Source organism: Thunnus albacares, chromosome 4 (assembly GCF_914725855.1).
Source record: "Thunnus albacares chromosome 4, fThuAlb1.1, whole genome shotgun sequence".
NCBI classification, from domain to species: Eukaryota; Metazoa; Chordata; class Actinopteri; order Scombriformes; family Scombridae; genus Thunnus; species Thunnus albacares.
Genome location: NC_058109.1, coordinates 33,984,111 through 33,998,708, shown reverse-complemented (window position 1 = coordinate 33,998,708; position 14,598 = coordinate 33,984,111). Strand labels below are relative to the sequence as shown.

At 39.1% G+C, this 14,598-nt stretch overlaps 2 protein-coding genes across 3 annotated transcripts in view; one reads left to right on the top strand and one right to left on the bottom strand.

The window, feature by feature from the left end:
* Window positions 1-14,598, top strand: part of aldh1l1 (aldehyde dehydrogenase 1 family, member L1) — a 30,562-nt gene that overhangs the window by 9,480 nt on the left and 6,484 nt on the right. The window contains exons 8-15 of the mRNA XM_044349107.1: window positions 9,939-10,064; window positions 10,166-10,257; window positions 11,536-11,683; window positions 11,792-11,911; window positions 12,348-12,475; window positions 13,870-14,020; window positions 14,175-14,245; window positions 14,400-14,505. Coding sequence (XP_044205042.1) covers window positions 9,939-10,064; window positions 10,166-10,257; window positions 11,536-11,683; window positions 11,792-11,911; window positions 12,348-12,475; window positions 13,870-14,020; window positions 14,175-14,245; window positions 14,400-14,505 — 942 coding nt within the window. The remainder of the gene's footprint in view (window positions 1-9,938; window positions 10,065-10,165; window positions 10,258-11,535; window positions 11,684-11,791; window positions 11,912-12,347; window positions 12,476-13,869; window positions 14,021-14,174; window positions 14,246-14,399; window positions 14,506-14,598) is intronic.
* On the bottom strand, window positions 943-8,644 carry LOC122980777 (zinc finger protein 2 homolog). 2 transcript variants are annotated; one of them, XM_044349110.1, is made up of 2 exons: window positions 8,264-8,644; window positions 943-2,569 (listed from the first exon to the last, which is right to left on the bottom strand). In XM_044349110.1, exons 1-2 carry the CDS (start codon window positions 8,460-8,462, stop codon window positions 1,785-1,787), a joined length of 984 nt encoding a protein of 327 aa, XP_044205045.1. In that variant the 5' UTR covers window positions 8,463-8,644; the 3' UTR covers window positions 943-1,784. The 2 variants fall into 2 exon arrangements, with proteins under 2 accessions (XP_044205045.1, XP_044205046.1); XM_044349111.1 differs by lacking the exon at window positions 943-2,569 and adding an exon at window positions 3,630-4,742 and having other exon boundaries at window positions 8,264-8,551.

Genomic DNA, 14,598 nt, shown 5'->3' with positions numbered 1-14,598 from the left:
ACTTGACGTCAGAGAAAAGTGGGCTTAGTAACAATGGCAACTGAACCTCTTTATCACCTCCACCACCAGACACAAGAAGACATGGTCTTGGTCATCATATTGGAATGTAACCCGCAGCTCTTGCACTTTCTCCATCTGTTGTCCCTCTTGTTGCTTAGAGACAGTTGATGCAGCCAAGGAGACACTCTTCAATAAGTCTACTTAAATAAGTCTACACTATAAGTGTTTTACTGTTTCTCTAAATGTAAAACCTTCCTGAAAACCCCTGCAGTGTTACATTACACAAATGTGTAATACAGTGTGATACAAAATATCAAATACGACAGTGATGCATTTTTGCCAATAATTTCTTCTTTATATTGAGGTCCACATAACTGATTTACAACACCATAATATGACTGAACTATGCAAAAGAAAAAAATACAACATACAATTTATATATAAATATATAAAACAATTTTACAGTGCATATAGGAGTCACTGGTTGTCAAATATGTACCACTGATGTATGTTATTATGGTTCTGTTTAAAATCAGATTGAACCTCTAAGATTGATGGTTACCAAATGAACATACTGTAAACATGTGTTTTAGCTTTATAAACTAGTGTTTTTTATGCTGCACAGTAAAATTCTGATGGTTCATATTTATGGCCACCAGATGTTATAAACACAGAGGAAATGGTAGTTACAGTACATAATCTAAAAACCCAGCACATCTGGAGTGAAGACTCTTCCAGCCTGCAACTGTTCCTACAGCACTGTGTAGCACAGAGAGTCACATGACTGTGTGACTTCTATGTTTGTAGAGAAGAGCTAGTAATCAATTGTTTTTTTCAAATTTTTTTGTATGTTTTATTTATCGAGTCTCCATGAGGCCTGAAAGTCGGATTGTCTGGTCAGAGTAATTTATTTTCTTATTCTTCAGTCAGATAATTCCTGATTTAAAGAAATAGTTTGACATTTGGGAAACACGTTTATTGGCTTTCTTGTCGAGTTAGATGAGAATATTGATATCACTCTATTCTGTGTGTTAAATATGGAGCTACAGCCAAGAAGCAATTAGCCTAGGTTAGCATAAAGACGGGTAGCAGGGGGAAACAGCTAGCCTTGTTATCTCCAAAGTTAAAAAAAAAACACTATCAGCACCTCTAAAGCTCACTAATTAACTATTGTACTGTTGTTTCCATTATCTTGACAAGAAGTTTATTCTTTGAGAAGACTCCAGGAAGTGACTGTGTGCGGCTATAGTTCACCCAAGAAAGAGTTACAACACGTCACTCCCCATAAAACCACAATTTGTGATTTTTTTAACATTTATGTAGGGATTAAACAAATAAGGTACACCATTTTAATTAGTGAGCTTTAGAGGTGTTGATACGCATATTTTTTAACTTTAAACAGAGTGAGACTAGCTGTCAGTCACTTCCAGTCTTTATGCTAAGCTAAGCTAATCACCTCCTGGCTCCGGTCCATACTTAAAGCCCAATCAGTATCAATCGTCTCATCTAACTCTCAGCAAGAGCGAATTAGCATATTTCCTGCAATATCAAACTTTTCCTTTAAATGACAAACATGCCAATTTTAGACAGTATTTTATTTAAGCAAAGTTCTGCCATTTGTTTAGACGACATTAACATTTGATATGTTTGTTTGATTAAAACACTAAAAGCAAGGTTTCAATAAAGGTTATTGATTTGTCGCTGAAACTAGCATTGAAGATACGTATTCTCTACTCAGACTATATGCAACATGCTTCATTAATGACGTCTGTTCCAAAGCTCTTTTAGGCCGGACTTTGACTTGTGGACAGTTTGACGCCGTGAACTTTTCGCATGTGCCTCTTCATCAGCAGCCTTTCAGTAAATAACTCATCACAATCTCCACATTTGTACGGCCTTTCCTCTTTATGTTTGGCTAAAACATGTTTCCTCAGCGTGGATCCTCTGTTGAATGATTTGTCGCAGATGTGGCAGCTGAAAGGCTTCTCTCCTGTGTGAGTTCTTATATGTTCCGTCATATGTCCTTTCAGTTTAAAACACTTGCCGCAGAAGTGGCAGCTGTAAGGTCTCTCTCCTGTATGTACTCTCATGTGGTTCTGCAGATTGCTCTGACAGGGTATATGTTTACCACATATGTGACAGTCAAAGTTTGCCTTGTTGTCAAGTGACTTGCTTTCATGCGTCTTGAGGTGCCATGTAAGCACAGTTTTTTTGGTGAATATGTAGTTGCATATGTGGCAGCGATATAGGGTGGTGCTGGTCTTCTCTTCAGACTGCTTTGGATCCTCCTCAGGGGATTCCTTTGCCTCTTGGCTCTCCTCTGCTGCTCTACAGTCTTCTAACTGCTGTACTGTCTTGATGAGTTCTTTCGTCAGAGCGTCTCCGTCATCGCTGTCCTCTGCTGAAGGTTGCTCCTCACTCCCGTTGATCCACAGCTCCTCCTTCTGCTCCTCCTGCTCCTCTTTTATCTGGGAGGGTCCCGGCTCATCTTGGTCCACATTTGGGCTCCATTCCTGCTCTTTATGGGGACTCTCTTCTGTGGGTGGAGGCGCAGTTGGTTGCTTGGCATCTGCAAGAAAATAGAAATGCATTTAACTTCCAGAACAAACTTTCCAGAGCAAAATCATAAGCAGCAAAACAGTGCTGCCATCAGTTCACACTCATCAGGAATTTTACCTTTGAGATAGTTTTGATCAGCCTCAGAGCCACGTCAACGTCATGAAGGGACAAACAGTCAAGACTGAAAAACTGGTGTACGCAACTCAGATGAGCCTCAAACTAGGAACTATTTTATCTTGTATGTGTTTCACCAAAACATAACAATGATAGTCAATTTGAATTCAATTTTAAGGAGTAAATTTAAGGAACAAGTATTGTATCTGGATGCTTAAAGGTGTGTTGCCTTGTAAACACCTTCTAACTTTTGAATGATTTGAATGCTGGATTGTTTTTGCAGTCAAGCGTTTATTCCCTCCAAACAGCCAAGCTACCAACTGTACAGACATTAGCTGTTGTTAGCTATCATTGTACACATTTGTATCTGTTCCAGCCGCTCGCAGCTTTCTATTGCCTCTTGAACACAACTTTACTTTAAAGTATCTCGGAAAACTATGTACATACAAATTGGTATTGACATATGTTGGCTGATAAGTAAGAAAACATAGATAAGAAATGCCAAAAAGATGTTTGCCAATTTGTGGCAATGGGCAATGACAAACTGTCAGCTGTAAAATGTTGAGCTCAGTATCTATCATGGTCACAATTCTTCAAGAATCACTTTATACTGTTTCCCTGACCTCTCTGGTTGAAAGTTTGAAGTCAGTTGCACCTTTGACTACACTCAGCATCCCTGATAAATGTGGTTATAAATGTGCTCTATTGCACCTGTAACCACACCCAACAGTGATGTCACAGTGTACTGACACAGCCTGGAGTACACTTGAACATCACTACAGCGAGGTTAGAAGCTAAGCTACTAGAGGAAAACCAGATATTCAGTTGCCATTAATATTTAGCTGGCTGAAGAGTTTGACTGTTTTCTTTTGTAACTGAGATTTATTTACACCTCCACTCATTTCCACCTACACTATATTGCTCACAAACACACAATGGAAGCACTGCAGCAGTAATTAAATGTACTGAAACTTTATTGGTATTAGAACATTACAGGCAATAAGTTGCAGAACAAAAGTAACATATGAAGTAAAGGCAGAATTTAGGGAATTGAAACTGTCGACAACAAACTAATGAAATGGAGATAGAGATGCATTTTATTTGCATGTTTAGTTCAACCTATCTGTCATGGTCCAACAGTTGGTTTATTACTTGCTTTGTGCATTGAGTGTTTCTGTATATTGTTTCTGAGCTTGTTACATGTTACATTTGTAGCCTCACAATCATAAAAGACACACCTACAGAGAGGAAACCATCTCTACATTTGATTCAGCAGACGAGGTTTGCTGATTAAAGCGTCAGCATTGCTACAGTAACAGTAAGTCATACAGAGAAGGTGATGTCGTGGACCATCTTCATGTGCTGTTTGAACATCACAAGCAGTGGAAAGCGCTGGCTGCACTGCATGCACTTGTATGGCAGGTTCTCCTTGTGTTTGACCCTGGCATGTTTACTCATGGTCGTGGATCTGTTGAAGCTTTTCCCGCAGATGTAGCAGGTGTAAGGTCTCTCCCCAGTGTGAGTCCTTATATGTTCTTTCATATGACCCTTCAGTTTGTATCGGTTACCACAAATGGGGCAGATGAATGGTTTCTCGCCGGTGTGTGTTCTCATGTGGTAGATCATATGACTCCTGGTCTCTGTTACTCTCCCACAGATATAGCAGGTGAACAGGTGTGAACCTTTTGTTGAATGAGCTGCAAGGTGCAATTTCAACTCATCTTTTTTCAGAAAAGGCTGATTGCAAATATTACAAAAAAAACTGTTTTTCTTCTTTGTGTAAGTTGGAACTGCTCCAAAGGATGGTAATGGTTTGACGTCTTGTGATGGTATCTCGTATTCTGTTTGCTCTCCAACTGTCACAATTCTGGTATGGTTGTCTGTAACGCTGCTGTACTCTGGTGGTACAGGTGTCTCCACAGAACTGGTCCAGGGTTCGGCCTGTTCCTCTTTAACGGCCAGGATGACTGGATCCTCCTTGGCCACACTGGGAATACATTCCTTCTCTATCTGCTGCTCCTGAGCAGAGACCTCCTGTGTCGGTGTGGGCAAATCGATCTGCCTTGAATCTGTAACAGTGGATAGGAAAATGTTTTTGGTAGCAGCTAGAAAAGTCACTTCTCTGATAACACATGAGTTAGATGTTGGGAAACGTGAATGATCCCCGTCGGTGACGCTCGTCCTAACAGCAGCAGAGAAATCAAACGCAGGTTATGGTTTGACAACAGTGAGTACAGACTTGAATAAAAATGCACTGAAAGTAAACCAAATATTAGAAGACACAATCACACAAGGTAGTAATCACATAGCAAGGTAGCAATGTACCTGAGCTAATGGCTTCTAATTATGCCTGAGTAAAATGCCTCTAAACGCAACACAACACCCACATTCAAAGGGCATTGAAACCCCAGTCTGTACACAATACTGCAGTCACATTATTGGCTGACTAATAAATCGCCCAGGCTGTATCAGCCAACACCAGCTCATCGCAGATATATTGGTATCAGTACCTATGTCACCCGATAAATGACAAGAAATTGAAGTGCAAAAATGCCAAAGATATTTTCTGAAACAGTCTCATCATTCTATACTGTAGTTATCCAGGGAGATGTGACAAGTTTATTTGTAGTTTTCACTTGTAAAACATCCTGCACAGTACATTTCTTGATTGCAATTGTGTTAAAAAAACAAAACAAAAACAAAGCTGTTTATGTTATAAGCTGTATAAAGAAAATTAATATTGGCCGAAATATCATTATCAGGTTTTAAACTGTCAAACTCTACTGTATTGAAAGTAACTGTATTGGTTGAGCTATGCTTTCTTTAGTCCTACTGGTTTTAAGGCTGAATTTTGCTTCTCAAAGTTTTTCCCCACACTAGCAAAAAATGTAGAATTTAGTGCAGGATTCAGTGCCACAAGTGACTGATGGTCATAATAGTGATAAGGGGAGGGTTTGCACTGGAAATTACTTTCCAGGATCACAAGATGTTAATTCATGTAGGTAGTGCATACTACATGCCTATTAACTGTGATAAATTCAAATTTTCTCTGCTATTTTTGGAACATTTTTCACTTGTGGGCTGCATTTGTCTCTATTTAAACATATCCTTATTTATGCCATGTCTTACTAGGGTTTATATTTTGGAAAAAAAAGACTTCATGAATGTATTATCCTCATCACGAGGTTAATCAAATAAATGTTTCAATAGTTACTCTCTTATAGTACAGTCTAGTATAGCCAGGCCAAACACAGCCGAGCCACCAGGTGAAATAGGTTGTCTAATCTGAGCTACATTTAATACACAATGATGTCAAGTGTGATTAGATAACGTGCAGCTTTGATTTGCCCCTTCCAAGTACATGATTTGACTTTCTCCCATCATGCTGTCACTAGTCACTGGGACTGACTACTGGCAGTGGATGGACCTAACTAATGTCCACATTCACATTCTGCTCTGTCTGAAATTGCACCCTATTTACTATATACTGTTGATTGTGAAATGTATCCGCTATACACTGCCCTCCAAAATTCAACAATGAAACCAAAAAAGTACGGTCCATGACATGTACACTACTTTCTGCTAACAATCCCACAATCAATGTGTCACAGTGTTTATGGCTGCAAACATTACAGTCATTTGACTCGACACCTGTCAGTGTTGATTAGTATGTATGAAGAAATAATCTGAAGATTGACACTGAAAAATACATCATAATGCCAAAAATATCTAAATAAAATAAGATAATAAGACTGTAAGATTGTAATTTTATAATGTCAGTGTTTTATTTTTCAGTGTAACTTGTTTCAGTGCCAATACAATTTTTTACAATACAAGTGTTTCAATGCCAATGTTTCCTATCACTACTGAGTGAACTCTAGAGTGTCTATTATGTAGGAAGTAGTGAATGAGGGAACGACGGAGTCATTTTGGACATGATCACAGGTTATAATTACAAAACAAAAAAGATCCAAAATACAGTTACAGTGTGTGTGGCATCATATTAACATAGTATTTGCACAAATTCATCAACAGATGCTCACCACTGAATAAAATGTGTATACTCCTTTAAAGTATTTTAAGTTCATTTACGCCATATTCAAGTTATGCTGGACGGATGGGAAGGATAGTAAAAATTCCCACCATGTTAAGGACTTGTGAGTGTTCACGTCATCTAACAGCTCAGGTAGGTTGTATGCGAGTCGTATGAGTCGTATTTAAAATGCTGTGCATTGAGAAAATTACATTATATCCATTAAATTTGGGTTTATTTAAATTGAGCATCAGTCTTTGGCTGATGTGAGGTGTCCATGTTAACTTGGTTTTCAAGCACTTATGTATTATTAAGTGCCAAGTTGGATTTCAGAAAAATTTGAACATCTAACTAAAATGGAAGCAGTCTCTGTCTGTATGTATGTCTGTCCTTCGAATTTCTCGACAACCGTTCATCTGATCGACTTCACACTTGGCAGGTGTATTGCTAAGAACCCAAGGAAGTGCAGTGTTGAGTGTTAAGTTGTTTGGATGAGTGGTTCTCAAGAAAGCTGCAAGCAGCAATACCAGAGGCCAAGCTATCAGCCTGTTCTGAACAGGCACTTTTTGAAGGGGCACTGCACTGGTTATTTACAAATTAGAAAGTCATATTTACGATAACTGTGACATATACTCTGATGATAATAGTCACTCAAGGTCATTCAGGGCAAAGATGGTCCTGGTTACTCCTGTATCATAGACCTAACTCTGTTTTTCATGCTTACCACTAACACGTATCATTTCCAAATTAGCCTAATATCCACGGTTTCTCACATGACATACATCTGAACATAGCTATAAATCAAGCATTTAGGTATATTCAATAAGTCCATATGTGTACATTTTGTATGTAGCCTACATATTTGTGTACATTTTTTAAATCTAACCTACACAAGTTATCTTTTTTAATGTACAAAAATGAGTGGTTGTGTTTCAGTAGTGAGACTGTGCTTTCTTCTACCAAAATGATTGTAAGAGTGGGACTATTCATATATCAATAAAAGTATATTTAATAAAATTGGGTACTTTTAGGTGGATGAAACCTATGCTGAGTTTCTGTGTATCCTCCAAATTCATGGAAGGTCTTTAGATTTGTTCTGCAAGTTGACACCTATTGTGATTAATAAACTCAAAGTTCATTGACATTGTTTCCGTCTAAACAAAAGAAGATGTTGGGACCGGAGACTGTGTAGCTTCAGTACACCCTCACTGAACAAGCCTAAAACGTGTCTATTGAAAAGGAAGCAAGTTATTTAAATGTGCTGAATTAAACAAGCAACACATACTCACATGTCGTCATGCTTTCATCACATTTAGTAAACACAAACGCTTATGAGGGCCTCATTTCGAAAACTGACCGGAAATAAAATTGTCGTTTATGGTCATGTATTTGTTAGATACCGCCGCCGCCCCCCTCCTCACCCCACCATTAGCTAATATGGCTTGCTAACGCATCGCTCATATTAACTACATAGTGTTATCTGACGTGGTATAGCTAGTTAATGGTTTATTATAGCGTTGACTGACCAGGGCTACGGTGTAGAGTAACGTTACGAACCTGCCCTGTGCAGTCTTATCTCTGGCCTGTAGACCAAATCCAGCAGCCGCTGCAGCCTCTGGTTCTCCAGCTTCGCTCTGTTCACCTCCTCCTGGTAGTCTAGTATTGTCCTTTCAACGAATCCATAGATGTCTACAGCAGCTGCGGTTAATCTGTCCGTCAGAAAGACGTTGAATGACTGAAGCGTAGCGGTGGCCATCCTGCCAGCTGCCTGTTAGCTCTGCCGCGTTGGACAAGTGTACAATATCTGAAATGTGTCGTGTCGCCACCTGGTGGACTGGACTGTGAATTACATTTCTGTTAAAGATGCTCGGGCAGAAACAGAAGTCTAGACTGCATACATCAGTGCTTCTCAAATTTCTTCATGTCAAGGACCCCTAAACTGACACAAATTAGACCAAGGACCCCCATCTGATAAGATTTTTGCTTTTAGATGTTTTATTACAGAAAGTGTAGACCCATGACCATTATACATTCTGTCATCATGTTACTTATGGATGGAATTATAGTGAAAATAAATTATTCCCCTTTTTGCTGGGGACCCCTTGGAACCCACTCAAGGTCCCCTGGGGGCCCTCTGAGACCACTTGACATCTACTGTCATACACTGACATACAGGGACAGATTTAGTGATCTGGGGGCCAAGACAAACTCTAGTCTTGCTTTATTTCACTCTTTCTCTAACTGGGAATGTTGGTATTGGTAGTGGAAGAAGAAATAGTCAAAACTTTTAAGTAAAACTATTAATACTGGGCAGAAAAATACTGTAAAAGCCCTGCTTTCAAATTTTCACTTAAACATGAAGAGTGAAAGAGAGGAATTATCGGCACATGTACTTAAATTTCCTTAACGTCTGTTCAAGGTGGAGCTTTTAATTCTAACCATGTTATATAATGCTGAATAGTTTAAGCAATAATAATGCATTGTTTTTTATTTGTTATATTTTGTGAGTAAAATCTGAATCTGCAACGTAATGAGTAAAATGAATGTCAGGTAAATGTAGTAGTACAATGTTTTCCTTTATAACTAGATAGTTGCATATATTTTAAGTGCTTTGGGGGCCTTTACATGAGCAAGTTGATTTGGGGTACAATGAGTTAGAATAGCAACATAAGTCAATGTTTTTCATATCAAAACATCATAATAAAGGCATAATATAACAAGGCAGTTGCCTACCTTGCCTAATGACAAAGTCCATATATTCATATAATTCATAGTTCATATATTTGTTCATGTATTCTTTAAATTTTACCTTATGGTGCTTTTTGTTGCAAATCACCATTATCTTTTTCTATTACAAATACTTCATTGTAAATGTGTAAGCTTGGACAGGATAGTAATAGATCAACCAACCTAAAGTTTATTTGGATTTTCAGACATCCATAGCGTATAATTCAAATTACCATGTCTAGTCAGCACAGATGACTCAGTGTGCACATTCCCTTCAGGTCCTAATAATGTATTTAAAATGAACCTAAACAAATATAAGAATATTTCCATACAGTCCATCCAATACAGTGATGGTCTACTGACTCCATTTACATACTTTTTTTCACAGAATGAGATTGTAGCACTGCTAATCTAATGTTTCTCTTAAAATTTTGTGCGAGGTGAAACATTGTATTGAGTGGTAATGATCATTCCATGCTCTCTTTTTGTCTCTCTTTCTCTGCAGCTGTTGGTGAAGAATCTGCAGTTTGAGGATGGAAAAATGATTGCTGCATCTCAGTACTTCCGCTCAGGAGGCAGTGCTGCTGTGGAGCTCACTGAGGAGGAGAAAACCTTCGCAGAACAGATGAGGGTAGGGCTTCCTCTCCAACTAATTCTGAGGAAGAGGAAGAAAATCTAACAGAGAAGTTGCAAGCCTGCCCTGTGCTCACTTTTGGCAATGTTTCCTCACAGGCAGTGTGGCAGAGCATCCTGACTAATGTCAGTCAGATTGAAGACTCCACTGATTTCTTTAAGTCTGGTGCTGCTTCCATGGATGTGGTCAGGTAATGAAAACGGGTGAAAGATAAAATCATCTCCTTAAGGATAATTAATTTAATATATGAGATACACTATGGGCATTTAGCTGATTCTGCAATCAGAAGCTAAAATAACAATAATTTCTACATTATCACAATTACAAGCATCCAAATGTAATGAAAGCAAATGTTTAAGTCTTAGTGCTGCTGACAACTCCAAATGTGCAGTAAAGATTATTACTATGATTAATAAAAACTGAGTAATGACTGTAGGTTTCCAATTCTCACTGTTTTGAAAGGTTAAATATTTGCACAGTAGTTTCCCTCGCAGCTGTAGTCAGCTTGAATTCTTGTCAGTTACAGTTACAGTGTGTTTCACAAATTTTCACTGCTGAAAAGAAGTATGAAAATTTAAAGACATCTGTAACATCGTCCACACCTACATATCCATTTTCATTATCATAAACATGTTTTTTTCTTTGCCAAAATTGAGCTGTATACACTGCGACAATAACACACATAGAGTACCACTGATATGCAATAGAGGCTAATAACTAGTTGCATTTATTTAGGGTCATTATACCAAGATAGACACTTTCTTTCTCCCTTTAAGCATTTTAGAGTAGGAATTCATTCCCAGTTGGCCAAAAATTCTCAAAGTGGTGCACAATTTGTCCTACTTTTATGCCTAGAAGTTAAAGCATTGTGGCAGGAGATGGTGTACAGAGACCAGTAGGCACATTTAGTGGGAGAAGAGATGTTCATTGATCACCATGAGTTTATTAAAAGATGCTGTTTTGGAAAAAACAACAACAAAAAAAGAATTGACAGTCTTGTGCAGAATGCAAAAGAGAGCAGTAAGAGGTTGTCACAACCTCACAGAGAAAAAGAATTTCCCCTCTATTCGGCGTCAAGTTATGGAAAAACAAGCACGTAAATCCTGGGTTTATTTAGCCTATTTAATAACTCATTGGCAGTGTTTTACAGCCTAATGCAAATGGCTTATTGGTAAATATCATTATAAGATTTAAGTAATGTATTAATTTTGGCATCATATTATTGGTAAATATCTGGTATGCATATAGAACTACAACACGTCATAATTTCCAGTAGCAGTAATCCTCCTTGCTGGAAGTCAGAATAGAAAGTGTCATACATGTCCTACTCTGAGGCAGGAGGGTTTTTAGTCTTGGATTAACTTTCAACGTAATTTCTGGGTGACTCTGAGTCGCTTGATAAATACAGGCCCTGATTTCTTCCCCTCTCCTCCTTCCTCATCATCCCTCCCTTTGTCACTGTCTTCAGGCTTGTGGAGGAGGTGAAGCTTCGGGCTAGCAGCTGCCAGCTGCAGAATGAGGATGTCTATATGAATACCACCTTCCAGGATTTCATCCAGATGTGTGTCAGGAAGCTGCGAGGGGAGGATGATGAAGAAGAGCTGGTCGTCGACTATGTAAGTGTTTGTTGCCATGTTAAAACTCACAGAGACCAGCTATCAGCAACTGTCTGTAACTGATTTGGCCATGTGTTGATTGTTGTCGTGAACACTGCACATCCTCAGGTAGAGAAGGACATCAATAACATGACCATAAAGATGCCTCATCAGCTGTTCGTCAATGGAGAGTTTGTTGACGCAGATGGAGGAAAGACCTACAAGACCATCAACCCCACTGACGGCACAGTAAGGCACATACTCACTACTACAGAATTGGCTTTACAGTATACATTCTATCACAAGAGCTCATTATGCATAATGTCAACCGTGTGTCTTTTATCATATGCTGTCTTTATTTTTTCATAGCCAATAGTTTTTAAAATAAGTCATAATTTATTATTGGCCAGTAACAACCAATGATGGCTGTTAGTGTGTGTAGCCTTGTAGCTTGCAGATATTGCTGGACTGCAGATATTAAAAGGTAAATAAGGTAGAATAACAGGATAGAGGGTGCTCGGTACTTTGAAGAAAAATCTTTACCCAGTACATCAGTGTAACCCTACCTAACTGATACCTCATGGAGAGAAATTCTCTTGCCTGGTTGAGGTGCTGCTGTGTAAAATGTGCACTGTTCTCTCTGCTAGCACTGTGATTGTATGTCCTGTATCTGTCCGTCCTGCAGGCCATCTGTGACGTGTCTCTGGCCCAGATCAGTGATGTGGACAAGGCTGTGGCTGCTGCTAAGGAGGCCTTTGAAGAGGGAGAATGGGGCAAAATGAACCCAAGAGACAGAGGCAGACTCATCTACAAGTCAGTGCACTTTTCATTACAAAACTTAACTCTGCAGCTTTGATACCCACATTGCTTTCTATGTAAGCCCACACACCAGGCATTTGTTGATGCCACCGACAGTTGTGAGGCACTGTGATGCAGCTGGTGTGGGTTGCACTTCAGATTATTTGATTTTCAGTGACTTCTAAATGTAGCTTACTGGGTAATCTCATCCAACTCGTGTTGGACAGTTGTTGTTTTTTTAAAAAAAGGATCAAAATCGATTCATCAAGAACCACAAATATCTTTTTTTATTCCACGCATTCTTCTTCCTTGCAAAAAAACCTGCTACCTTCATTACCCACAATGGAACTCAACTTGCAAACTTGTAAAAGACAAATTAAAATAAATTTGGATATTGGTCTATAGTTATAGTGGATCACTCCTTTCTCCAACCTTATTCAGGGGTACAACATGAGCAGTTTTCCAAACTGTGAGTTACTTGTTCAGCAATTAGTGACGTAGAAAGATGGAGTAAAAAAGGATCCAAATTGTCTTCACCAGTAGATTTCTTAGGATAAATGGTTTGAAGAACCTCCATAACTATGCTGAGAGGGACGGTATCTAGGATAAACTGAGAGATATGGAGTAGGTACATAATCATGATTAATAAAAAGATGGTCAATGTTAGTAGGAGGGGAGCCTGTATCCTCATCCTCAAAAATGTGGACAGCTGCTGACATGAGTAGGTAGGGAGGCAGCAGAATTGCTATTATTAGATTTTACCACATTCCAAAATTTTGCATGGTTTGGATAAGAGCTAGAGACCAAGTTCAAATAATAATCAGATTTAGCAAGGGACGTGCATTTATTCCTAGTCTTCCTAAATGAGACCCAATGGGATGCCTCTTTTGTATGTCTAGCAAGGGACCAACCTTTGTTTCTTGCAATGAATAAGGTTGATAGCTCAGGGGTATTATTATGTTTCAAAATGAAACATGTAAAAGAAGTTTGGATTTGGCAAATTACTTGCTGTAGTTTAGCTAGCTACATTTCTCTGGGGGATAGCTCCAGTGTAGTGGAGCTTCTTTCATGGAGCCCTTTTTTATTTTTTTTAAATTCTTTTTTATGTTCTTTTACAACTTTGAGTTTCTGTGGCCTTATAGGGTTAACTGATAGTAACCACAAAGGGCTCTATGTGCTTAAAAGAACACTTCTTTGTAGTATTGTAGCAAAGTATTTTTTTAAATTTTAACTATTTAGCAGGAGTTTTACTTTGCGTATACAGTATATTCACTGCCAGCAACAATGTAATCAGCTGCATATTGTGGTTGTTCTGTGCCACTGCAGACAGAAGAACCTTAACTACCACATTATCAAGCATGGTCTATGATCTGAGTGACTCTGCGTCTCTTCTACCTCTCTGTCCACAGGCTGGCTGACCTGATGGAACAACATCAGGAGGAGCTGGCTACCATCGAAGCCATCGACTCCGGAGCAGTTTACACTCTGGCCCTCAAGACTCACGTGGGCATGTCCATCCAGACCTTCCGCTACTTTGCCGGCTGGTGTGACAAGATCCAAGTAAGAAAGTCGCTTTCAAAACCTGGTAGCTTCACTCCTAAAATTACATGAACCTTTGGTGATCGACACCACCAAATGATACTGACACACAAAGAAAAGAAACAACAGAATATGGATACATACATGGAAATAAAGTGACGTCCTCTGTTTACAGGGCAGCACCATCCCCATCAACCAGGCCAGGCCCAATCGTAACCTCACCTTTACCAAGAAGGAACCAATAGGGTGAGAAATAAAACATTTGGAGCATTTACACTTGTGTGATTGACACATACTGTATGTGTAATCTTCCTATATTAAATGTGTGCATGAATAAGGGCGGTTAAAAAGAGGCAGTGGTGTCAGAAGCATGCCAAGACTTCTCTTTCTTTCTTCTCAGAGTATGTGCCATCGTGATTCCCTGGAACTACCCTCTGATGATGCTGGCCTGGAAGACAGCAGCTTGCTTGGCAGCTGGAAACACTGTAGTCCTCAAACCTGCTCAGGTCAGTCTCCATATCGGCAGTCAGGCTCCATCCATACATGACTACAAGAAAGAGGCTGTGCAGTCTGCAGTAATACTGTTGAGAGGATTTAAA

Excerpts from the sequence above, each read along its gene's own strand:
- LOC122980777 (XM_044349110.1), bottom strand. The coding sequence starts at position 8,462 with ATGGCCACCGCTACGCTTCAGTCATTCAACGTCTTTCTGACGGACAGA. Across the intron at positions 2,570-8,263 it reads GATAAGACTGCACAGGGCAG|ATGCCAAGCAACCAACTGCG; the intron begins GTTCGTAACGTT and ends ATTTTCTTGCAG.